Here is a 21,427-nt window from a genome sequence, read left to right as displayed (position 1 = left end):
TGAACTCAGCCAGCCTCGGGGCAGTCCTGCTGTGGCCTGCAGCTGGCTTCCCCTCTCCAGCCCCTGCAGTGGACCTGTCTGACCTCTGCAAGGTCACTTGGTGCTGGAAGCTCCACGTGGACCCAGGGGACAGTTCTGTTCTTGGGCGGCTCTATGCGCGACCGTGAGGCCTCAGACTGGTGATGACCCCGCAGACAGTCCCGGACCCTGAGAACACCCAGAGCAGGCCCCAGAATACATCCCGTTCCCCCCACGTTAACGTACCAGGACCCTGGGGTCAGCCTGGGAGAGACGCTCAAAGCAAGTTCTCTCCGTGCAGTAGACATCAGGCTTCCCGCAGATACGGCTCCAAGGGGGGAAGGGTGCTTGCCTGCCTGGGGCTGGGGGTCAGGCACACCTGAGGGAGCACGTGCCCACCTTGCAAGGGATTCCCCCGCGAGCCCAGGGCAGGGGTGGCCCGCGGGACACACAGCTGCTACCACCCTGGGGGGCTCCTCTGTGGTTAAACCCCAGTGACAGTTAAGCCTGGAAGGGCGGGCGCTGGGGGAAGGGAACTTCAGGTTAGGAAGCCCCAGGGTCCCCGCATCCGCGTGCTCCCCTCAGCACCCGAGGGCAGCCCCTGGGACAGGACAGGCCACAGGTGGGCAGCCAGGGCCTCCCCCTCCCCAGCTTGAGGCCCTGCTGTTTCCTGCTCCCACCCCACAAGGCCGCTCGATTCATAAACAAAACCAGCGTCCGTGTGTCCTACTTTTATTGTTTCGCAGCAGAATGCCCGACATAAAACATAATTGCAAATATTCGGTTGTGCAAAAGAGAATAGTGCTTAAGTACAAATGGAGACAAGGTTTTCTTAAATAAATACTTAAACACGAGTCGGTCCTACAAGCACCTGGAGTCTAGGTCTGGCGGGTAGAGGCGCCTCACCGCCCGTGGACCCACGAAGACATCACGATTCCCCTCCCCCCGTAATCAATACATGGACCCAGGGCCGATGGTCTCAAGGAGCCCTCTGCGGGGGCCGCCCCAGCCCTCCGCGAGGACACTGGAATTTCTCGAAGGTCGACGGTCCGTAACAGGTACTCCTCTATGTGGAGGTGTTGGTCTCTGTGGCGGGCGGGCAGGGCGCCTAGATGACCTTCTTCAGCTCGTCATACAGGACCAGCACGAAGGCGCCGCCCATGCCGCGGAGCACGTTGGACCAGGCACCCTTAAAAAAGGCTCTGCCGCCCTCGTCCTTGAAGATCTTTCGCCAGCAGTCCAAGGTGCCCCTGTACATGATGTCGGCTGCGGGGAGAGGGCAGGGGTCATGGAGAGGGTCACACATGGCGCGAAGCGACCCCGGAGACACGGTACCGATGCTGAGCCCCCGCTGCCGCCATCCGGGTGGCTAGGCGTTTCGACCGCAGGAAAAGGAAGCTCGGGACAACCACCGTTTGGGTGGGGATAAAACGCAAACTCGAGCCCCAGCCTCCCTAGGGCCCAGCACACTCGAGGGTCAAGGGCAGAGAGGTGGCTGGCACCCGGCCCAGGCCTCCCCAAGAAGCCCGGCTACTTCCCTCTGGGACGAAATGCTGCACCCCCGCACCCCCCCGTCTCGGTACGAAGCACCTCACGTGCTGGCTATGCACCTCCGAAGGGCCGAACGCCGGGCCACTCAGCGATGCCCCACCCCCAGAGCACGGGCGGCCGGGAGCAGGGCAGAGACGATACCTCCTTTGCGCCCCGACTGCATCATCATCCTCCGCCTTACGGTGTCGAAGGGGTAGGAGACCACGCCCGCCACAGCCGTCACCGTCTGCGCGATCATCCAGCTCACCACGATGTGCGTGTTCTTAGGGTCGGGGAGCATGCCTGCAGGGTCACCGTGAGCGTCAGGCCCCGGGGCCGCACACGTGGCCGCCGCCAGCTCCATGCTGGGTCCCAGCACCAGCTGACACTAGACCGGTCAGACTGGGGTCAGCACACCAGCCAGAGACGGGGAAGCCACCTGCAGGCTGGGAGGACGGCCCCAGAGACCAACCTGGTACCCGGCGGCAGGGGCCTCTCTAGAGGGAAACAGATGGGCCGTGAACTGTGTCCTCCCCCAAAATATGCTAAAGCCCCAAGGCCCAGGACCTCAGAGTATAACTGTACTAAGAAATAAAATCTTTCACAGAGATAATTAAAGTAAAAATTAGGTCATCAGGGTGGGACCTGATCACATAGGAATGGTGTCCTTCTAAGAAGAGATTGGAGCACAGACACACACAGAGGAACAACCCTGTGAGGACACAAGGAAGAGACTGCCGTCTACACGCCCAGGAGAGGCTTCGGGAGGAACCGGCCCTGCCCACACCTGGATCTCAGATTCCAGGCCCCCCTCCGCCCCCCGCCCAGCACCTTGACAATCAGCCCCGACAGCAGAGCGCACTCACCTTTGGCTGTGTCATACACGCCGAAGTACGCGGCCCGGTAGATGATGATGCCCTGCACAGAGACGTTGAAGCCCTGGTACAGCCCCCGGATGCCGTCAGACTTGGTGATCTTCACCAGACAGTCTCCCAGGCCTTTGAACTCCCGCTCCGTGCCGGATTTGCCGACGTCAGCCGCCAGCCGGGTTCTGGCGAAATCCAGGGGGTAGACGAAGCAGAGGGAGGTGGCTCCGGCCGCCCCGCCGGAGGCCAAGTTGCCGGCGAAGTACTTCCAGAACTGCGTGTGCTTGTCCACGCCCCCCAGGAAGATCTGCTTATACTTATCCTTAAAGGCGAAGTTGAGGGCTTGTGTGGGGAAGTAGCGGATGACATTGGCCAGGTTGCCCCTCCAGAAGGACAGCACACCCTGCTCCTTGGGGATGCGCACGATGCAATCCACGATACCCTTGTACTGTTTGTCAGCCGCGATCTGCTTGCTGGCGTGCTGTACCTGGGGGTAGAGAGACAGGGGTTTTACACGAGGGCCTAAGTCAGACGCCCCCCAAGACCCCCAACGAAAGGCGCTGTCTTCGTAAGACAACATGTGCATGGGGGCTTTAAGCTGCCCAAACGTCCTACCGGGAGAAAACCATCTTTTGGTCACTACGGGTCCCTGCAAGTGTTACAAACAAGAAACTGGCAAAGATGTTTCCATTAGCGCTACGTTTCTGACAGCCTCGCACGAAAACAGCTTATTCTGGCTCAGAGCCGCAAAAAGGGGTACAAAAAGGGGAAAAGAACCGAAGTCCAACGAAGGGCACGAGGACTGCCCTCGCGACCCGCGCAACGCCCAAGGTCACGGCCTTCGCGCCGCGGGGCCCGTCCACGCGGCTGCCGCATGCGCATGCGCGCCCGTGGCCCCACTTCTGCGCATGCGATAGCGCCCGCGTGACGCGCGCCCGGGCAATCCCCGGAAGCCGGCGGCGGGCGGACAAAGCGGCGCAGCCTCCCGCTTCCGGTGCACGCGGCCTGCCCGGCCCGCTGTCCCCGCGCCCCGGACCCTCGCACCTCGCCCGGCGTCCGCGTGTGCGCAGCCGGCTCCCACCTGTAGCAGCAGCTTGACCCGCTCGATCGGGGCCACGGCCGTCTTGGAGATGGCGGCGGCGATGCCTCCGGCCAGGAAGTCCTTGGCGAATGAGATGGCCTGTTCCGTCATGGTGGCGTGGCGGGCAACGCAGCGGGAAGAGAGCGGAGGGGAGGCGCGGAGAGCCGGAGGGTGGGCACCGCTGGTCTGCGCTGCCGCCGCCGGGACCGAAAAGACGGCGCGGCCAGCGCGCAGCCGCTAAGGCGCCCACGCCCCGCCCCGCTCCCCCGCGCGCCGCGCCCATTGGCTGCGCCGCGGCCCAATCCCCGCCCCTTCCCTCTCGCCTCGCCCCCACGGGCTGCCGGGAGCAGCTCTGCGCCCCGCCCCTCGCCCTCGAGCGCCGCGCCCATTGGCTGCGCCGCCGCCGACGTCCCTCCCCTTCCCGCGCTCCGCGCCCCGGAGCATGTAGGGAGTCGGACCCCGCCCATGCGCCTTGCGGACTGGGGGGCGCGGCGGCCGCCTTGACCTTATGAAGGTCACGCCGGGCCAGGGGTATGCGACCGACGGCGGTTGCGTAAGGGGAAGGCCGAGGGTCGCAGAGTCCCACGCCGGATGTTCATCCTGCCCCGGCCCCGGCATCTGACGCTCGGACTCCTGGGCTCGTCCCGGTGATTCCCGAGTCCCGTCCGCGACCCCCAGTCTATCTCCGCTGACCATTGAGGACCGGCTGCGACCCTGGACTCGCCTTAATGACCCCTGTAGACCCCCGAGTCCCGGGCGCGACCCCAGGGATCGCCCCGCGGGAGGAGCGACAGTTCGCGGGGTCAGGGCCGGAGTAGGAGGCCGCCCCGAGCCCCCCAGGCCCGGTTTCTCGAGGGCTTGCCTGTCCCCTGCCCGGTAGACCCCGGATCCGCCCGTAGGAGCGCCCCCGGAGGACCCCACCCTGCCCTGGGGTCCCCCGACCCTGACCCCGAGACTTCGGGCGCACTGGGCGCGCCGGGCACTGGGGGGTCCCTGGGGTCCCTCTCCACCCACCCGGCTGCTTTCCCTGGGCCCTGCCCTCCCGGGGCCCAGTGGGCCTCAGACTCGGGTCCCCATGCCGGGCCGCGCGCTGCGACGTGGCGGCTCCCAGAGCGACAGGGGTATGTGTGCTGCCCGCACACGCTCCCTCACGCATACACCCACGTGCCCATGCCTAGACATGTGTCCACACGTGCCCACGCACACCTGCACGCACACGCAGACAGGCACACATGCTACCCGCAGGAGCACATCTGCCCCCCTCCCCCCCCAGGAAGGCTTCTGAGACCTAGGTGTTTTGAAATGCTGTGAACTTTTTATTGAATTATAACTAAATGGCACAAGTCGTAAGTGTATCGTTCTGTGAATTTTCACAAAGTGAGTGCAATGGTGTCTCAGCACCCAGGTCAAGAAAGGATCCGTTTCTTGGTGCAAGGATGCGTCCTTTCATTTCTTATTTCCCTCCCGGCCTGTTTCTTCTCTCTCTCTCCCTCTTTCTTCTCTTTGCTCCACCCCCCATATTTTCATGAGGGGTTTTCCTGCATCCCCTCCAGCCGGTGACGCTGGGTGGATGGATGCCAGGGGCGGGCCCACCAGAGCCCAGGGCACCCGGAGCCTGCCATTCGTTTTCCCGGTCCCCGATGTCCTTGCAGGGCCTTGCTGTGCCCTCTGCTGACCTCCGTGGAGAAGCAGGTAAGAGGCGGGGCCTGAGGCTGGTGCCGCTGCAGAGGGTGGGGCGGCTCAGGGCACGCACTGGGCGAGGATTGCTGTGTGTGTGTGTGTGTTTGTGTGTGTGGGGGGGGGGCGGGCTTGATGTTCTGGCGCTTTCTGAGGCTTCACGGGACTGGGGGACAGAACAGAGCTGGGGGGCCCTGCCCGGCTCCCGCTGGCAGCAGCCGCAGGGCTCTGGGGTAGAGGACAGGGCGGCCGTGGGTTCTGGGCAGCGACAGGGCGCTGGCTCCGTCTGGGCACTCCCAGGTGAAGAAAGCATCTCTCCTGTCTGCATTTGTACGCAGGAGCCACCTGACTGGGCGTGGAGGTACCCTGTGATGGTTATCACTGCCCGCTGGGCCGACAGGGGCCGACCGGGGCCAACCAGCCGAAGCTGGTCCTGCAGGCTCCGGCTCTGAGGCCCTGGAAGGAGGCGCTTCTGTTGGAGAGCCTCTCCAGCCCCGGGGGGAGCGGTTAACCTCTGAGCGATCCGCTCCCCTCCCCCAGGCAAGGGACACCCCTTCCTGTGCCCCACCTGCATTCCCAGCGCCCGCCCCCCGCGCAGGTCAGCACCTTGCTGTTGGGAGGAATGAATGGGTGTGACCTGTCCTCCCTCATTGCTAACTGGGGTTCAGAACGCGTTTTTCTTTAAAAAGCATCTCATGTGGGCCTTAGACGCAGACCCATCTGTCTGCCCAGTGCATATGTGCATCTGTCGGGGTGGGGCTGAGCGGGGGTAACCCAGCCCTCGTGCTTCAGGGGAGCTGACCCGGGAGGGCGGCAGGACCATGCCCAAGAATACCGTGTACCTGGGGAAGCGCACCGGGGATTGGAAAGGGAGAAAGGAGGCTGAGAGGTGGGGTTGCGGCGGGGAGAGGAAGGGGTTATGTTCTGGGATCCCCAGGGGCAGGGGTGGGGAGGGCGTGGGACGCCCCCTTCCTCACGCTGCCCCAAGGTCTTACTACGAGCTGGACAGTATTAGAAGCTGAGTATCTGCAAAATGGGTGGCCTAACGAAAAGCAATGGACGAGGTGCTTAAAGATGATGGGGTTTCCACTGGCGGCTCAGAGTGAGCCACAGAAGGGGTGAGGGTGGCATTCCGAGGGGGGTGGCCTTTAAGTGACCTGGTCTGGTGAGGGGCCGGGGGCTGCTCAGGGAAGGCGCCTGCCTGGTGGGGGGACCTGGAGGGGACCACACGCTGCTGTCTCGGGTGTCATCCCTATCGTCCCCTCCGCCCACTGCCCGTCCACCCCAGACAAGTGGAGAGGACAGAGATGTCACCAGTGATGCGTCCAGACAGGCCCGGTCTGCAGTGGGCACTCGGACATCTCCTGAGTGAGTGAATGAATGGATGGATGGATGGATGGATGGATGGATGGATGGATGAATGTGACCCGGAGGGCGGGGGTCAGGTCCAGGGCAGTTGCAACCTAGAAATCCCTGTTGATTAAAAGACACAGGCATGTGCTGGCAGCCACACCCGTACACTGTTTTAGGCCAGCGTCCCTAAAAGTCCTGCTTTTCCATGTATTTCTAAGAAATGAAGAGACAGGTTGTGTGTAAGTCACACTTTCTTTTCTCACCTTTTAATTTCTTATCTTTTTTTTTTTTCTTACTGCAAACTGTTCCAGCACAAGGAGAGTGAGCCGTACAAGGAAGCCATGGGCCCTTCACTGCTTCCACAAACGTCATCTGCCGGTTACTCTTGCGACTGGGCGTGTCCCTCGGGCGCGTCCTTGGTTTACGGGCACAGTCGTGGGTCAGAGCCCTGTCTGTAGCAGCCCCCCTGCCCGCAGCCCGCAGGGCTCCCAGTAGCCAGGACTAAGGGGGGGTCGGGTACCACCCCCTCCCCCCGGCCGAGGCAGGCGCTCTGACGCCTCTGGTTACAAGTGCAGTTTCTTCTAGCAAAACCCAGTGTCCAGACGGCTGGCGGCTCCCTGACGGGCCGGAGCGCGGGCGTCCCACGTGCCCTGTACCAGCCCTGCTGCAGCACGGCGCCCTTGGCTGAGGCAGGGTCACCTGCAGGGATTCACCTCTCCTCCCGCGATGGGAAGGGGACGGTGAACAGGGTGGGCGTCACCCCAGGTCCACCGCGCAGCGGATGTGGCCCTGCCAGCAGCCGAGCACCGCCCTGCCCAGGTGAAGGGACGGGGCGGGCAGAGGGGACCCGGGTGGGCGGAGCGCGCTGCTCTGCGCTCCTGCGACCCTAGCTGCAGGTCCACACCGGGGCCCCTCTCCTCTGTCCCTGTCAGGAGAGCTGCCGGCACCCCATCGCGATGGCACAGCGCCCTTTACAACCAGTGTTTCATTTCCTCCCTCCTCTGTCTTTGCCTCACATGGAGACACAATTTGTGATTTTTTTAAAATTGGAGTCCATCCAAAATTACATACTCGTGTGTGTGTGTATATGTTATAAATATATACTTATCCATTTATATATGACATACATAGTTTATATGCTCTAAATATATAAAATATATTTTTTAAAGGATTTTTAAAAAATTATTTATTTTTGGCTGTGTTGGGTCTTCGTTGCTGAGCGTAGGCTTTCTCTAGTTGCGGTGGGCGGGGGCTACTCTTCACTGCGGTGCACGGGCTTCTCGCTGTGGTGGCTTCTCGTGGAGCACAGACTCCAGGCGCATGGGCTTCAGTACTTGTGGCACACGGGCTCTAGAGCGCAGGCTCAGTATCTGCGGCGCACGGGCTTAGTGGCTCCGCGGCATGTGGGATCTTCCCAGACCAGGGCTCGAACCTGTGTCCCCCGTGTTGGCAGGCGGATTCTTAACCACTGCGCCACCAGGGAAGCCCCTAAAATATATCCTTACACCTAGAAAATTATACATAACGTCTCTATTCTTGGAAGTTATGTATCTAACAGTCTGCGGTGGTTTTAGCTGGAAAGCACAGGTGAACTGTCACCACTCACAGGGGGCCTGTTTGAAAGGACCCCATCTGACATTCGGGGCATTTTTTTCTAACGGTGTACACGTAACAGACAACGTATACATTGCTACGCAGTCACCGCTGTACTCGCCTAGTCATTAAGAGAAGAGACACTTGGCCTCACACCGGTACCTGGAGGACGTTTGCGGTAAACAAGCATCTTGACCCCAGAAACTTCCCCCCGCGTGAGCTCCCGGACGCGGTTTCACCAGGGACGGGGGCAGAGGTGGGTTCCGCCGCCCTGCGGGTCAGAGAAGGTCCACACGGCCGGGAGGGCAGAGGACAAACGCACTGAAAATACGAGTGAAGCCCTGGGGAATAGGGTCTAGATGCGCCGAGGTCTAGTCACCAGCTAAGAGGGAGCGAGGGAGATGCTGACATCACCTGGGGACCTGGCCTGGCGCGCGCATCCCTCGCCGGCCCCGGGGTCCCCCCGCCCGCGCATCCCATCCCCCGGGCGCGTCCCCCGCGTCCAAAGCGCCACAGAGGCGCGGAGACAGCCGTGCTTTCCGCCTCCTTTAATCTGTTCGGTGACACCTGCCCTGCAGGAGCCCCTCACTCCCGGGCGCTGGGCCCCGCCGGGTTCCCGGTGCCCCTCAGGGCGCAGCTCGGGTGCCCAGGACCACGCACAGCAGGGCCCCCGCGCGCGCCACCCGCACATCCCGGAAGCCGTGTCGCTGCAGGAGGCGCCGGTGCTCGTCGGGGCTCCGGGGCTGCCCCGCGCTCAGGGTCCGCAGTCGGGGGCTCCGCGACGCCCCCTCCTCCGCCGCCGCCGCTTCCGCCACCAGGAGGCCACCGCCTGGGGAGCCAGAGACACAGAGACAGAGAGAGACGCGGTGGGGGAAGAGGCTCAGGACGCAGGCTGCGGGTGCCCCGGGCTCCCCACTGAAGGGACTCGCTGCAGGAAGACACGGACGGCAGGGATTCTGAATGCAGGGACGCAGCTGCAGCCTCCCTGATGCCATAAGGAACCGCACAGGGACTTCCCTGCAGCAGCATCCCGGGCGGACCTGCGTGGCACGGCGATGGCACTGGCCACGAGGGCGCCAGGAGCACGATTTTTTTTTTTTTTCTGACTTTTAATTGGTTCAGCGAGATTATCTCTTTTTTTTTTTTTTGAATTATACTTGATTTGCAATGTTGTGTTAGTTTTAGGTGTACAGACAAGTGATTCCGTTATACATGTATGTATATAAATATATATATATTCTTTTTTATAGTCTCTCCAATTATAGGTTATTCCAACATACTGAGCAGAGTTCCCTGTGCTGTACAGTAGGCCCTTGTTGGTTCTCTGTTTCATACAGAGTGGTGTTTATATGTGGAGCTGCACTGCTGGTGCGAACAACCTACATGAGAGCCTTGAGAAGTAGAAAGTATGCGTGTGAGTGTGCACACACACCTGTATCTGTCCACCTCTCTGTATATGTGTTTTCAGAAGTGCTTGTGACGAAGGGGGAATCAAGCCGGGAGAAGATAAGCCTTGGGACAGAAAGCAGGAGGCAGGAGGCAGCTTACGCTTGCTTCTTCCTTCTGTCTGGGTTACTGGGGGAGACCCCCAGAAAAGGCACAAAGCAGGTGGTGGCACACGGGCCCCAGCTCTGCACACCGGTGACGGTAACTGGGAGAATTTTGGTGTAAAATCTCATTTGGGTTCTAAGCATTTAAGTAAACATGAAGTTAACAAAATTGGGATCATAGCTCCACACTATTAGGTATAAAATCAGCTGCAAGGATATATGGTACAGCACAGGGGATAGAGCCCATATTTTATAATAACTAAAAATGGAGTGTAACCTTTAAACATGGTGAATTACTATACGGTACACCTGTAAGGTATATAACATTGTACAGCAACTATACTTCATAAAAAGAATTGGGATCGGGCTTCCCTGGTGGCGCAGTGGTTGAGAGTCCGCCTGCCGATGCAGGGCACGTGGGTTCGTGCCCCGGTCAGGGAGGATCCCACATGCTGCGGAGCGGCTGGGCCCGTGAGCCATGGCCGCTGAGCCTATGCGTCCGGAGCCTGTGCTCCGCAATGGGAGAGGCCACAACAGTGAGAGGCCTGCGTACCACAAAAAAAAAAAAAAATAAATAAAGTATTGGGATCATATGGTGTGCTCACTCTGTTTTCTGTCAGTTTTTATGTTTTTCAGACTCATGGATACACGGGCTTATTAACTCAGCGGGCTCCAAAAGCCCTATATTAAAGGAGGTCTTTTTTTTTTTTTTTTTTTTTTTGGCCTTGCCGTGCAGCTGGCAGGATGTTAGTTCCCTGACCAGGGGTTGAACCCGCGCGCCCTCGGCACTGAAAGCGCAGACTCCTAACCACTGGACCGCCAGGGAATTCCCAGGAGGTCATGCTCAGTTCTTATCTGTGACCCCCACTGTCCCCAGGGTGCAGGCAGCCTTTGCAATCCCAGCCACGGGGGTGGAGGGAAGCCCTGGTTGCCGGTGCCTGCCAATTTCTGAGCTCTAAGTATTTCCTCCACTGCCAATTTCACGCTGACAGCTTGGGATGAGCTGGCTGGCAGGACTGCTGAACATTTAACAAGCGGTTCTAGCCAGCAGGTCTAAGCTGCAACACACCCATGCCCCCCACCGCCCCCCAAAACCCTTCGCAGTATAAAGGCAACTTGGAACTGACTGTCCCCAGGTTCAGTGCCTGTCTCTGAGGCGGGTGAGAATCCAGCTCTCACATCTCCCGGCCCGGCCTCGCCCCCGGGGGCACCCCTGTTTTGTGATTCCTTCCTTCTCAACTGTGTTCCATCCATTATGTGGGGACTCTGTTCTCGGGCTGGGGCACAGCAGGGAGCAAACAGGAACCGGCCCTCCTGGGGCCACATTCTTGGGGAGGGTACCCCGAATGTCCGTGTGATGCTCCTGTGACCACATGAAAACCTGCATCTCACAGGCTGCGTGGGTGTCCTGGGGCGGCTGGAACATAATACTTAAAACCACAGACCTCCCTCCTCCCCCAGTCCTGGAGACCAGACGTCTGAGGTCAGGGTGTCCCCGGGCTGAGCTCCCTCCGGAGGCTCCAGGGGAGGGTCCTTCCAGCCTCGTCCAGCTTCTGGGGGCTCCAGGCATCCCTGGGCTCGTGGCCGCGTCCCTCCCGTCTCTGCCTCTGTCTTCCCAGGGCTTCTCCTCTGTGTCTCTCCTCTTCTGTGTCTTAGGAGAACCCTGTCATTGGATGTAGGGTCATCACCCTCATCCAGGAGGACCTCATCTCAGACCCTTCACTGCATCACATCAGCAAAGACCCTGCTTCCAAATAAGATTCTAGGTGGACGTGAATTTTGGGGGGACCCTCTTCATCGTGCTACAGGGACCAACAAGAATGCCTTAACTACATTGTTGCTCGGGGGACTAAAACTGGCTCATTTAAAAAATTTACTTAACCTTCCATGCTTTTATTAATATTTTCCTAGGCATTTCCCTGGTGGTCCAGTGGTTAGGACTCCACGCTTCCAATGCAGGGGGTGCGGGTTTGATCCCTGGATGGGGAACTAGGATCCCGCGTGCCGCGTGATGCAGCCAAAAAATATATATAAAAATAAAATAAAATAAAAGGGGATATATGTATACATATAACTGATTCACTTTGCTGTACAGCAGAAACTAACACAACATTGTAAAGCAACTATACTCTAAAAAAAGAATAAATAAATTTAACTAAAAAAAAAAAAGGCCCTTTGGGTACCCCAGATGGAGGTGCTCGTTGCAGCTTGCAGGGCTCAGACCCCAGGGGAGGGGCTGCAGTTGTACTGAACCACACAGGTCCTGGGAACAGGTCACGGCTATAGGACACGGGGCCCCAGGACGGCTGCCACATGGTTACTTCCTGCAAACACCACCTGCATGGACTCGACCCTCGCTCTGGTTTTTGTCCAAAATAAGAGGTCGGGAATGGGGGTCGTTTTCCTGAGAGGTGGAGAACAGGAGGGGCATTTGGGTGTTGAAAATGACCCCGGATTGTTGAATATTTTGTTTCATAACCGCAGAGAAGAGGCAGTGGAGGTGCCCCGGGAGACGCCGGTGTCGCAGGACGTGGAAAGAGAGCTCGTCTTGCGCCGCTGGACGTGGGGACCCAGGGAGGGGCCCGGGCGGCTTGGTGCCCTCGACTCCACGAGCCCGATGACCCACGTTGGCCCCGAGCGCCATGGGGAGAGGCTGGGTACCAGAGAGCAGCCCGGAAAATCATCATCATCGGAGGAGGGAGACCCTGAGCCCGGCGGGGCCTGGGGAGGGACACGGCCGCGGGGGGCGGGGTGCATCCACGAGCCCGAGACCCCAGAGGCTGGCGCCATAAAGTTCAGAAACGCATCACTGACACCCGACAATCAGGTACATCCTCAGGGAGCCGGTAAACTGAGCCCCAGACGGCGGGCTGGAGAACGGGGAAGCTTCCTCTATAAAATGTACTCTTTTTTTAAAATTGGAAACTGTCTTTATGTGTTAAAAAAGGCAAGTACATGATGTGGTCTCACCTGGTTTGCAGCTGCTTGAGATCCGGCTCAGTAGCTTGTGGAGTTTGTCATCCGGCCAGTCCTGCAGAATTCTGGAAAGAACGTACAGATCTGCTTCCGGGAGGCTGTCTTTGAAAATGTCGCCTGGTTTAGAAACAAATGGGATTGAACCGTTAGGGCCACAGGAACTGGTCCTGCACCCGACGGAAAGGAGTTGCACCACGTTCTACAAGGGATGAAACCGAAAGAGACGCTGCCTGCAGTGGGGAGATCTGTGTTCTCCAAAGAAGAGACGTTCAAGGGCTGACCTGGGGACGTGCCCTCTGGAAACAGGGTCTCTGCGGATGAAATGAAGGCAAGGGTCTGAGATGAGGTCCCCCTGGAGGACGGTGGCCCTACATCCAATGACAGGGTCCTTCTAAGAGACAGAAGAGGGGAGACCCAGACACAGAGGAGAAGCCCCGGGAAGACAGAGGCAGAGACGGGAGCCAGGCAGCCACAAGCCCAGGGACGCCCGGAGCCCCCAGAAGCTGGAAGAGGCGGGAAGGACCCTCCCCTGGAGCCTCTGGAGGAAGTACTGCCCTGGGACACCTTGATCTCAGACGTCTGGTCTCCAGAACTGGGGGAGGATGGATTCGGGTCATTTTAAGCCCCCAGTTTGGGGTCATTTGTCCCTGCATCTACCAAATGTGTATCTGTAACTGTGGACACAGACACCTTTTCTACTGGTTACTCCTAACCCTGCCTTATTCCACAAAGGATTAGATGTAGCTCACATTTACACACACAAAACAAAACAAAACAAGAAAGAAAGAAAACATTTCGAATTGGCATGAAGAGAGAGTAAACACGGGGGTGCAGACAAGTCTGCACGGGGTGGCCCCAGACAGCTGCACAGAGATGGACAATATGCACTTCTTTTTTTTTTTTTTTGCTTTCATGGTTCTCTTTCCTATACATGGTAAATCAGTAGCACAGCTTCCATCGTGCTGCTCCTAGACTTGAAGCTTTAGGGTGTGTCTCTGTCAGCTCAGGCAGAAGCAACAAAGTCCCACAGATAGGGGCTTCAACAATACACGTTGATTTCTCATGGTCTGGAGGCTGCACATCCGAGATCAAGGTGTTGGCAGGGTCAGTTCCTGGGGAGGACCCTCTGCTTGGCTTGTAGGTAGTGGCCTACTCACTGTGTCCTCACAGTGGGGAGAGAGAGATGATAGATACATACATACATACTACATAGAAAGAACAGATAAATGATAGGTGAATGCATGGATGGAGATAGATGATAAATAATAGAGAGATAGGTAGACAGATGATAGATATATGATATAAAGACAGAGAGGTAGACAAATGATTGATAAATTGATAAATATTGGATAGATACAGATAATAGATAAACGATAGATACATAGATGATACATAGATTGATAATAGATATGATGGATGGAGAGACAGATAGATATAGACATGTGATAGATAAATAGATGATAATAGAATAGATATGATGGATGGATACATAGATGACATAAACAGATAATAGATATTAGATAGATAAATAGATAGGATAGGACAGATAAATGATAGGTGGATGGATGCATAGATGATAAATAATAGATGATATATAGATAAATGATAGATGACTGATATAAAGACAGGTAGATAAAAGATAGATATGGTAGATGGATAGATAGCTACATTGATAGTTACATAAAATGATAGATGAATAAATGGATGAATGGATGTATAGCTAGATGGTAGATATAATGCATGGACAGACAGATAGATGATAGATGGATGGATAGATAGGTATGGATGGACAGATAGATACACTGATAGATGAATAAGTGGATGGATGGATAGATGATAGAGATAGATAAACGATACACAGATAGATGATGGATGGATAGACAAATGATACAAACATAGATAGATGATAGTTGGATGGATAGATGGATAAATAGATAGGTATGGATGGACAGATAGATACACTGATAGACAAATAAGTGGATGGATGGATAGATGATAAAGAGATAGATAAATGATACATACATAGATGATGGATGGATAGATGATAGATAAACGGTACATACATAGATAGATAGATGATGGATAAACGATAGATACATAGATAGATGTTCCTGGTGTCCCTTCTCCTAAGGATGCAGTCTTGCTGGATTAGGACTCCACCCTTGTGACCTCCTTCACCTTAATTACCTCCAGATAAGAGTCACACTGGGGGTGGGGCTTCAACATAGGCACTTGGGGACACAATTCAGTCCACAGCAGGGTGACTGGCTCTATTTTTTTAAGTAAGAAAGTATCAGGCGGTCGTGGGGCACAGGCCTGTCTAGCACATACACCCTCAGGCTGGGCCACAGTGTGGATGAGTCACCAGATGCCAAGAGTTTCCTTTCAATCCAGTCCCACCAGGAAGTCCTTCCTCACATCCACCCCAAGGCCTTCCTGCTGTAGCCCCCATGCCACTTCCCTGTGAGGCCTGGGTCGCTGGTCGACATCTGCAGACGCCGAACTTGGCCCGTGCCCATCCCCATCTGCCCTCCCACCCGGCTACTCCCCTCGCTGAGAACTTCAAACTCCTGTCCTCGGGGTTTGCAGATGCGCCCCTGTGTGCAGATGTGCAAACACGCACCAAGATACACGCACACACACAGACACATACGCATATAGACACATCGACACACAGATACATACATGTATAGAGACACACAGATACACCAGTATATATGCACACACAGACACAGAAACATACAGAAACATGGATATAAGACACATACAGACACACAGAGAATACGCACAGATATACAGATACACAGATACAAACATATTCAGACACAGGAACATGGATACATACACACACAGACACACAAAGAGCTACACACAGACACACGGATACATACATATACATGTACATAGACATACAGAAACACAGATACACACATATAGACAGAAACACACAGAAACATGCATATATACACATACATACACACAGACCCAGATACATACCCAGAGACACAGAAACACACAAACAGAAACATACACAGACATACAGACAGAAACACAGAGAAAGATGGCTACGCACACGGACACAGACACACTCACATATGCCGACACATACAAACACACACACACATCCGCTCTGTATATGAGATAAATAAGGTCACCCAAATGCTGACACCCAGAGGACATGAAGCCACACTAACCTGGCACAAAGCGGATCTGCTCTGCCTGTCGTCCGCCACGCTGAAAGCCCCCAGAGAGCTCAATGACCTCTGGGAGGTCAAACACAGTCACCTGCAGACGCGGGTACTCCTGGGTGAGCTCGTGGGCCAGGATGCCCGTGCAGCCTGCGAGAACCAAAGGCAGACTCTGGACCCTCCTGGCATGTATGAAACCCTTGGAGTGTCTCCAGAGTTCAGCTCTGGCAAAACCAAAACAATGCTCTCAGATGTGGCCTGAGGCTTGTGCCCTGAAATGAGGTCAGCCAGTGGGGAGATCCCTGGTGTCTCAAAGTCGGGGCCTCGTGGGCAGGTGCTGGCCCAGAGCAGGTGAGTGGGGCGGGCACAGACTCGTGGGGAATCCTGGCAGCAAAGCTCTAGGGAGCTGCACTCTTCCCTGCCCCTCTCTGCTGCGGGATGCAGACACAATGGCTGGCGCCACAGCAGCCATTCTGGGCCACCAGGAGGACAGGTGGGCAGAGGGTGGGGAAACGCAAGCTGGCAGCTCAGGAGCCCTCCTGGACACCCGCCCCACTACACCCCTTGGGCAGGGCAACTAATCCTCCTCCGTCCACTGTCCTGGGGAAAGGATTGGCTGGGATGGGGTGGAGGGTGTGTGTGGCATAATTAGACCTGATGCAATGGCAGCAGAGGGCTCCACAGCCCCTCCTCTACTTGGCAGCCACCAGGAAGGGTCCCATAACCTCTACGGGGGTCCTGGGCCATCCCTGGGACCTCCTAGCACTTGGGAATATCAGCCCAAGCCCCCGCACCCACCCTGGACATATTTAGGTCCTCAGATGGTTTGTAGCTATAAACCCATTCTGCAAGTCTTATTAGCAGGTAAGGTGCCCTAGATTTAATACAAGAGAAGAAAGCACGTAGCCCTTTGTACCCGACTCCTGGAGGGGGTGAATGTACCTCCCAGGTCGCAGGCAGAGGTGAATCGGGACAGGTCAAAGGCCGTGGCCACGTGGTGGGCAGTCAGCTTGCTGAGGCTGTGCATGGCCCTCATGAACTGCAGCGTCATCTCCCTGCTCTGGTGGTGGAAGCAGGGTCTGAGGAGACCCACCCGGAGCCCAGGCCGTCCTGCACCCGGGATGAGGTTCCACCCGGCACTTGTGTGGGTGGGGAGCTCAGCAGGGATCATGGAGAGGGGTCTGGGGTGGAGTAGGGTGGGGAGGGGTCTGGGGTGGAGCAGGGCGGGGAGGGGTCCGGGGTAGAGGAGGGCGGGGAGGGGTCCGGGGTAGAGGTGGGCAGGGATCGGTCTGGGGTAGAGGATGGCGGGAGGGGTCCAGGGTAGAGGAGGGTGGGGGAGGGGGTCTGGGGTAGAGCAGGGCGGGAGTGGGCACTGGGTCTGAACTGTGTGCAGCTTGGCGGTGAGGCTGGAGCGTGGCCAGGAGGGCAGCTCCACTGCACCCTGACACAGCGCACGCTCTGGGTCTGATTTCCAGTTTGCAGGGGGTCTCCTCCCGGGAGACTGCCGACTCCCCACTCAGGTCTCACTGGACCAAACCAAGAGGACTTAGGGGGTAACGACCCCCTGCCCGCTCAGCTGTCACCTCACTGAGGATGATCTGATCCGATCGTTTACAGAGACCAGGGCTCCCTGCCCAGCTCCCCCGTGGGGTCCATGTGTGCTCAGGCCCCACCCGGGCGGGAGGGAATGAGTCCCTGGGGCAGAGAAGGAGGCCGGCAGGACAGCGTGCAGGGGACCCGCCTGGGCCGGACACTCTTAGGGCTCCTGAGGGTGGGCAGGAGGCGAGGGATGGGCAGGGAGTCAGCCGAAATCCCAAGGGGCGGGGGGTGCAGGCCGGGGCCCGAGGGGGCCGGACTCATTGCCTGAGGCCACGATGGTTCTGCTGCCATTTCACCCAGATTTGGGGCCTGGGGACCTCGGCATCTCCCAGGACACTGTCCTCTACGACCCCTCGAGGCCCTCCAAGACCACCCAAGACCCTCAGGTATCACCCAAGACCCTCCAAGACCCTCTGAGACCACCCAAGACCCTCCGAGACCCTCCAAGGTCAGCCAAGACCCTCTGAGACCCCTACCCTCCCACACAACAGTGAACAGGAGTCGTGGGTGCCAGGGGGCGGGGGAAGGGCCAGGAAGCCCTTTGCACACCCTGCGCTGCGCTGAGAACCAGGAGTCTGTGCAATGCAACGCCACGCAGGAAACACGGTGCCTTGATTCAAGGCAGCCCCTTCCTAGAAAAGCCCTCTTTTCAGGAGCTGTGACCAGCCAGCCGCACCCTCCCCGCCACGGCGTCCCCGCTGTTCCACATCTGCAGCCTCCCGCTGGGATTCCCGCATCGGCCAGAATCTGAGATGTTTCCGTGCCCACTGGTCCTTTCGCAGCACAGATGGGGCGTGAAAAGGAACACGGGGGTTACAGTACCTGGGACAGGCGTTCTCCCTCCATCGCCCCCAGAGCCCCGCGGGTCTGGTCTGCCCCCTCCCGCACGGCCAGGTCCAGACGTGTGAAGACGCCCCAGATGTGGGCGTCATTGTACTCGGCCAGGCCCTGGAGAGAGTGTTCGCCGTCTGACACCAGGTGCAGGGTCGCCACCACCGTGTTGCTGTAACCTGAAAGGATGGGGCGTCGTGTGACGGCTCAGCTGACCACGGGGCAAGCCACCGCCAGCGTCATCGGGATGTCAGCACAAGCATCGTCTATCTGACTAAGTGCCAAGCGCACGGACGCCCAGAGGCGGCCCAGAGAACGACACAAGGATGCTGCTCTTCCTCGAGGTGACCCTCCAAGCCCCTGAGACGGTCACTTGGCCAGGCTACAGTCCCCAGTGAGACGTCTCCGTCGGGGAGAGGGCGTGGTTTGGTCACGTGCTTGGCACCTGCAAGTCAGCGGACTTTGGGTAAACGAGGTGACGGTAGGTAACGTGGGTGGGTCTCATCCCATCAGCTGACGGCCTTGAGAGCAGAGAAGCACCGAGCGGGCAGTCGCAGGGGTTCAGACGCGCCGGAGCCCCAAGGCACAGACAGCGACTGCTCGCAGCCCGTCTGTCCGTATCCCGTGGGGTCTGCCTCTCCGGAGCCCCGAGGGGTACGGGGTGGCCCGCTCTCCTCCCACTTCCTGGCGGGCTGTCCATCCGGCCCGGCCCCCAAGGGCCCTTCCAGGACACCCCTACCTGCAGAACTGGAGGCTGCAGGCAGAGGGGACAGTGGCTGAGACCCCCTGTACCCCCACAGCCCCACGTAACACCGGTCATCGGACAGACAGAACGGCACGGTGTCTACGGTTCTCCTTTTCTGAACTTTTAAAAAGTTTATTGAAACCAACTGTCTATTCGGCACTTTATTTTTTAATTAATTAATTATATCTATTTTTGGCTGCGTAGGGTCTTCATTACGGTATGCGGGCTTTCTCTAGTTGCGGCGAGCGGGGGCTACTCTTCATTGCGGTGTGTGGGCTTCTCATTGCAGTGGCTTCTCTTGTTGCGGAGCGCGGGCTCTAGGCACACGGGCTTCAGTAGTTGTGGTTCACGGGCTCAGTAGTTGTGGCTCACGGGCTCTAGAGAGCGGGCTCAGTAGTTGTGGCACACGGGCTTAGTTGCTCCAGGGCATGTGGGATCTTCCCAGACCAGGGCTCAAACCTGTGTCCCCTGCATCGGCAGGCGGATTCTTAGCCACTGCACCACCAGGGAAGCCCTATTTGGCACTTTACATGTTGTCTTTGTTTTGTTTTTTTGTTTTAGAAACTGAATTTTTACTGTTGCTTAATTTTCTTTTTTTCTTTTTTGTGGCGGCACCGCACGGCACGCGGGATCTTAGTGGTGGAACCGAGGCCCCCTGCAGTGGAAGCGTGGAGCCTTAACCACTGAACTGCCAGGGAAGTCCTCACACGTTTTTTTAAAGACTATTACCTTTAATTATATAAACATACATTTTTAAAACCCTTTTTATTTTATATTGGAGTATAGTTGGTGAGCAATGTTGTCCTGGTTTGAGGTGCACTCAGAGTGATTCAGTTGTACGTAGACATGTATCTGTGCTTTTTCAAATTCTTTTCCTATTTAGGTTGTTGCAGAATACTGAGCAGAGTTCCTTAATGACTGAGTGTTCTTAGTTCTGAGGCCTGGGGTCCTCAGAAGGGCAGTACCCACCCCCGCCCGCCCCACCCCAGTCCCCGTGCAGACGCACAGGAGCGGCTTATAGGGCTCAGGTGAGGACCCTGCAGGGCATCTGCCAGCAAGACTTCTAAGACGCTCCTCAGGTAGCAGGGATTGAAAGTCCAGACCTCGGACCCTTTCTCCGTGTTTGGTCATTATTCTCAGTTGAGGAGAGGGACGTCCCTGGGGGCGTAGTGGTTAAGAATCTGCCGGCCAATGCAATGGACACGGGTTCGAGCCCGGGTCTGGGAAGATCCCACATGCCATGGAGCAACTAAGCCCGTGCACCACAACTACTGAGCCCGCGCTCTACAGCCCACGAGCCACAACTACTGAAGCCCGCGCACCTAGAGCCCGTGCTCTGCAACAAGAGAAGCCACCGCGATGGGAAGCCCATGCACCACAATGAAGAGTAGCCCCCGCTCGCCACAACTAGAGAAAGCCCGCACGCAGCAACAAAGACCCAACGCAGCCAAACATAATAAATAAATATATTTTTAAAAAATGGAGGAGAACGTTACTAAGATGCTCTGGCTGGGGGGAAGTTCTGCATCCTGCGACCCAAATCTTCAGCATGTACTTGTCCGCCTCTCGTATGAGGGGTGGCTCTGGGGGGCTTCCGCCAGCACCCTGCTTCCCTGCTCACCACAGAAGGGATGCTGTGTCTCCTGCTCTGGGGTCTTCTGAGCCCCTGCCTCTCTCCATCTGCTCAAGGACCATCCATAGCACCCTCTGCTCTGAGAACACCCTCGAGAGCTCTGTGCACCCAGCAAACCCACACTGTCACCCTTCATCCGTCCATTTACCACGTCTGCCGTCTACTTCGTTTTACCTGTCTTTCTATCTATGCATCTACCTACCCATCTATTACCTATCAGTCATCTACATGTATCTCTCTCATCTAGTAATCATCTATCTTCATCATCATGTATCCATCTATGTATCTATTTATTTACGTATCATCTAGCATTTGTGTATGTATCTATGTATCTATCATATCTATTAACTTTTTATCATGTCTATTCATCTATTATTTATCCATCCACCCATCTATTACCTATTTGTCCATTCACCCATCCACGTATCATCTGTTTATCTATCATCTATCTATCCATCCATGTACCTATCTATCATCTCTATTATCAATCGGTATCTGTCTATCCATCCATCCACCTCATCTGTCTGCCTATCTAAACAAATAAGTAAGAATAAACAGCTATCTAGGCTGTGCACACATACATACCCTATGGGCTGTTTCTCTCGAGAACCCTGGCTGATACAGGCCCTCTGAGCGCATAAAGAAGTCTGTCTCCTAATACACCACACACACACACACACACACACACACACACGCACGCACACACACACGTTTCCTCCTTCCATCCATCCCCTGCTCCTGAGCCTCTGGGGCATTCTTGAGGCAGAGGGAAGATGGATGGTCTGTC

At 56.8% G+C, this 21,427-nt stretch overlaps 2 protein-coding genes and 1 long non-coding RNA gene across 4 annotated transcripts in view; 1 reads left to right on the top strand and 2 right to left on the bottom strand.

Annotated features, from left to right (window-relative positions):
* Nucleotides 1–734: 734 nt before the first annotated feature.
* Nucleotides 735–3,730, bottom strand: SLC25A6 (solute carrier family 25 member 6). Its single transcript, XM_060088060.1, has 4 exons — nt 3,496–3,730; nt 2,415–2,901; nt 1,711–1,851; nt 735–1,284 (listed from the first exon to the last, which is right to left on the bottom strand). The coding sequence occupies exons 1-4, from the start codon at nt 3,604–3,606 to the stop codon at nt 1,127–1,129; spliced, it is 897 nt and encodes a 298-aa protein (XP_059944043.1). The 5' UTR covers nt 3,607–3,730; the 3' UTR covers nt 735–1,126.
* LOC132482720 (uncharacterized) lies at nt 3,368–7,662 on the top strand. Its single transcript, XR_009530944.1, has 3 exons — nt 3,368–5,187; nt 5,511–5,770; nt 6,837–7,662. It is a non-coding gene; the product is annotated as an uncharacterized LOC132482720 (long non-coding RNA).
* ASMTL (acetylserotonin O-methyltransferase like) overlaps nt 6,789–21,427 on the bottom strand; it is a 27,217-nt gene continuing 12,578 nt past the window's right edge. For both annotated transcript variants that reach the window (XM_060088056.1, XM_060088058.1), the window contains 5 exons: nt 18,254–18,441; nt 16,775–16,892; nt 15,839–15,982; nt 12,639–12,761; nt 6,789–8,947 (listed from right to left, as the gene is read on the bottom strand). In XM_060088056.1, the coding sequence (XP_059944039.1) occupies nt 8,745–8,947; nt 12,639–12,761; nt 15,839–15,982; nt 16,775–16,892; nt 18,254–18,441 (776 nt within the window). In that variant the 3' untranslated portion in view covers nt 6,789–8,744. The remainder of the gene's footprint in view (nt 8,948–12,638; nt 12,762–15,838; nt 15,983–16,774; nt 16,893–18,253; nt 18,442–21,427) is intronic.

This window comes from Mesoplodon densirostris, chromosome X (genome assembly GCF_025265405.1).
Source record: "Mesoplodon densirostris isolate mMesDen1 chromosome X, mMesDen1 primary haplotype, whole genome shotgun sequence".
NCBI classification, from domain to species: domain Eukaryota; kingdom Metazoa; phylum Chordata; class Mammalia; order Artiodactyla; family Ziphiidae; genus Mesoplodon; species Mesoplodon densirostris.
The sequence above is the reverse complement of the archived record's forward strand: the minus strand, read 5'-3'. Positions and strand labels throughout refer to the sequence as shown.

Bases quoted from the DNA above. Each gene is read 5' to 3' on its own strand.
- SLC25A6 (XM_060088060.1), bottom strand. From the start codon at position 3,606: ATGACGGAACAGGCCATCTCATTCGCCAAGGACTTCCTGGCCGGAGGC. The intron at 2,902-3,495 runs GTGGGAGCCGGC...CTCTACCCCCAG, and splicing joins GGGTCAAGCTGCTGCTACAG to GTACAGCACGCCAGCAAGCA. The intron at 1,285-1,710 runs GTATCGTCTCTG...CTCTCCCCGCAG, and splicing joins GCAGTCGGGGCGCAAAGGAG to CCGACATCATGTACAGGGGC.